This window comes from Chenopodium album, chromosome 18, assembly GCF_948465745.1.
Source record: "Chenopodium album chromosome 18, dcCheAlbu1.1, whole genome shotgun sequence".
Taxonomy (NCBI): Eukaryota; Viridiplantae; Streptophyta; class Magnoliopsida; order Caryophyllales; family Amaranthaceae; genus Chenopodium; species Chenopodium album.
The window spans coordinates 17183997-17187379 of NC_137851.1; the positions used below are offsets into that span (position 1 = coordinate 17183997).

Consider the following 3383-nt stretch of genomic DNA (forward strand, 5'->3'; position numbering starts at 1 on the left):
TCAGCACAGTATAGAAACAAGAACAAGTGTTGTCATTACCATAAAGATGTAGGACATGACACGAACGATTGCAACAACTTGAAGAGGTTTCTAGATAAGCTGGCCGAAAAAGGCATGCTCAACTTGTACGTTATGAAGTCTAAGTTCACCTACACTCGGACAGACAACAAATCTAAGAAGAAGAAGAGTGATAAAGAAAAAGATAATGGGAATAGTACTGACTCAGGGTTTGTGGCCATTATATTAGGCGGCTTTGCTGCAGGCGACCCAACCATGAAAGGAATAAAGCAAGATGTATAGAATTTTGAGAATGTGATGCATACTGAAAGGGTGAAGGACGAACCTTTCCCCGAAGTGATGGTTTACGAGTCAGACTGAGGCGAGATTAAAGCCCCTCACAATGATCCCATGGAATTCATCATAAAGGTTGCCAACCTAAAGGTCGGTCGAGTGCTGGTAGATACCGGCAGCTCGTTTGACATCATCAACCTAGGATGTTTGAAGAACTTGAAGTTTCCCGAAGATGCCCTCCGGGATATTTCTCATCCACTACTTAGATTTGGCGGGAGTATCATCCACTCGGTCAGACAAATTGACTTGCCTGTCCGATTTAGGAAGAAAGGAGAAGGAAGGGATATGGTTGTCTGCTTTCTAGTGGTCAAAGAGCCTACAAGCTACAATGTTATCCTCGGTCACCCTACTTTAACAGCAGCAAAGGCAGTAATCGTCCCTCATCTGATGCTGATGAAGTTTGAGCGGACATATGGGAAGATTGGTTCCATTCATGGAAACCAGAAAATGGCAAAGGAATGTAATCAGCTGGCCGTGAAGCCAACCGCTCGTGGACGAGGAAAATCGTCCAAGCCAAACTTATAAGAAGGGTCACTCCAAGCATACTAGGTCGGCCAGAAACGCAAGTCGATCAAAAGAGAGCATGCATAGCAGTTATTGACCGTCGGCCGGCTAGAGGAGTTGAGGCCGCAGCCGACCGGCGATCATAAAGACATAGTGCTCGACCTAGAGCATCTTGATCGGACGGTCAAAGTGGAAATTATGGCTATGGGTTTGCTTGGAGATGACTTAGTAAAATTGTTGAAGGAATTCAGAGATGTGTTTGCTTTTGAAGTTCATGAAATGCCGGGCATCAGTCCAGACCTAGCCATCCACAAATTAGCCGTGAATCCGGCTATTCAGCCTGTCTAGCAAAGAAAGATAAATCATGGAGAAGAGAAAAATCAGGCGGTCACAGCTGAAGTAAAGAAGCTGCTGGACGCTGGTTTCATTCGACAAATGTTACTACCCCGACTGGGTAGCAAATGTAATCCTTGTGAAAAAGCCAAATGGAACATGGAGAATGTGTGTGGATTATACTGACCTCAATAAGGCATGTCCTAAGGATAGTTTTCTCTTGCCTAAAATCGACCGGCTGGTTGATTCAACGGCCAACATGCCCTTATGAGCTTTATGGACACATACTCCAGATTCCATTGGATCCCTTTATGGGAGGAAGATAAAAAAAATAGCGTTTGTGACCGAGCAAGGGCTATATTGATACAAAGTTATGCCATTTGGCCTGAAGAATGCCCCTGCTACATTTCAAAGATTAGTGAATACGGTCTTTAGAGATCAGATCAGCCGAAACATGGAAGCTTATATCGATGATATGATTTTTAAATAAAAAAGGCCGACCTACTATCTCAAGGATCTCCGAGAAACATTTACCGAACTCAGGAGGCATAAGATGATGTTAAATCCAAAGAATTGTGTCTTTGGTGTTAAGTCCAGAAAATTTCTTGGATTTTTGGTCAATCAGCGCGGTATTAAGGCCAACCCTAATAAGATCTAAGTGGTGATAGACATGAAACCACCAAGAACTATCAAGGAAGTTCAAAGACTGACCGGCTGTTAAGCCGCACTCGGCCGATTTCTGTCAAGGTTAGGGGACAAGTGCCGATATTTCTTCCAAACTATAAAAAAGAAAGCCATGTTCAAGTGGACAGAGGAGGCTGAGGAAGCCTTCGTACAATTGAAGAATCATCTGCATACCCTTCCTCGGCTCGTCAGTCCACTCAAGGAAGAGAAACTATACATTTACCTTGCAATCTCAGATTACTCTTTAAGTGTCATCCTTCTTGCTGAGAGGGACGACCATCAAAACCCCGTGTATTTCATAAGCCATGTCTTGCACAATGCCGAACTGAGGTACCCACCCATTGAAATGTTTGGTCTGGCATTGTTCATGGCATCAAAAAAGCTAAGGCCATACTTCCTTGCTTTTTCAATTGTGGTCCACGGACCAACAATTGAAGAAGTCGTTCACAACATTGGAGGTCAGTGGCCGAATACTTAAATGGGCCTTAGAGTTGAGTGGTTTTGATATAACATTAGAGCCTAGGAAAGCAATCAAGGGGCAAGCCTTTGCTGATTTTTTAGCTGAAATGACACGGCCGGACCAACAGCCGGCAGAGGATAAGATCTGGAAAGATTTTGTGGATGGAAGTGCAACAGCGATCGGATGTGGCGCTAGTATCATTTATCAATCTCCAGAAGGAGAAAAATGAGTACGCATTGAGATTTCAGTTTTAAGCCTCTAATAATGAGGCCGAGTATGAAGCTCTTCTGGCCGGCCTTAGAATGTCTAAGGCGGTCGATGCAACAAAGATTGATGCTAGTTCGGACTCCTATCTGATAGTTAGCCAAGTAAATTAAATGGTAATTACGAAGCCAGGGAGCCAGCTATGATGAAGTATCTTCAGATGGTAAAAGATGAGGCTGAGAGCCTAGATTATTTCACGCTACAAAAAATTCCTGGGTCGCAGAATCACTATGTAGACGCACTGTTCAAGCTAGCTTCCTTGGCATCATGTGATACTCCCAGATCAGTGTTTTGAGAAGTCAAAGAAAAAAGGAGTATTGATGCCGAGTCTGTGTAGATCATTAGCAGAAGCTCTACCTGGATGGAAGAAATTATCGCCTACCTGAAGGATGGAATACTTCCGGACGACCCAAAAGAGAGTTGGATGATGAAGAGGAGGGCGGCCTGGTTCGAAATGAAGGAAGGGGAGTTATTCAAAAAAGCTTTTGTGAAACCATACTTGAAATGCATTACGCCGGAAAGGGGGCATGATGTACTGGACGACCTCCATAAGGACAATGCGGATCGCACATAGGCAGACGAGCCTTAGCTAAGAAAGTTACCCATATGGGGTAAAACTGGCCGAGTATGAATTCGGACGCCATGAAAATGGTGAAAAAAATGTGACAAGTGCCAGAGATTAGCAACCCTCATCCACCGCCCGGCAAGTAGCTTGTCGGCCATAAGTAGTTCACTTCCCTTTGTGAAATGGGGAATGGATATCTTGGGGCTGTATACGCATGCAACC

At 44.2% G+C, this 3383-nt stretch overlaps 1 protein-coding gene across 1 annotated transcript; it reads left to right on the plus strand.

The window, feature by feature from the left end:
* Positions 1-408: 408 nt before the first annotated feature.
* LOC145591929 (uncharacterized) lies at positions 409-876 on the plus strand. Its single transcript, XM_081648409.1, has one exon. It carries the CDS (start codon positions 409-411, stop codon positions 874-876), a length of 468 nt encoding a protein of 155 aa, XP_081504535.1.
* Positions 877-3383: the final 2507 nt, after the last annotated feature.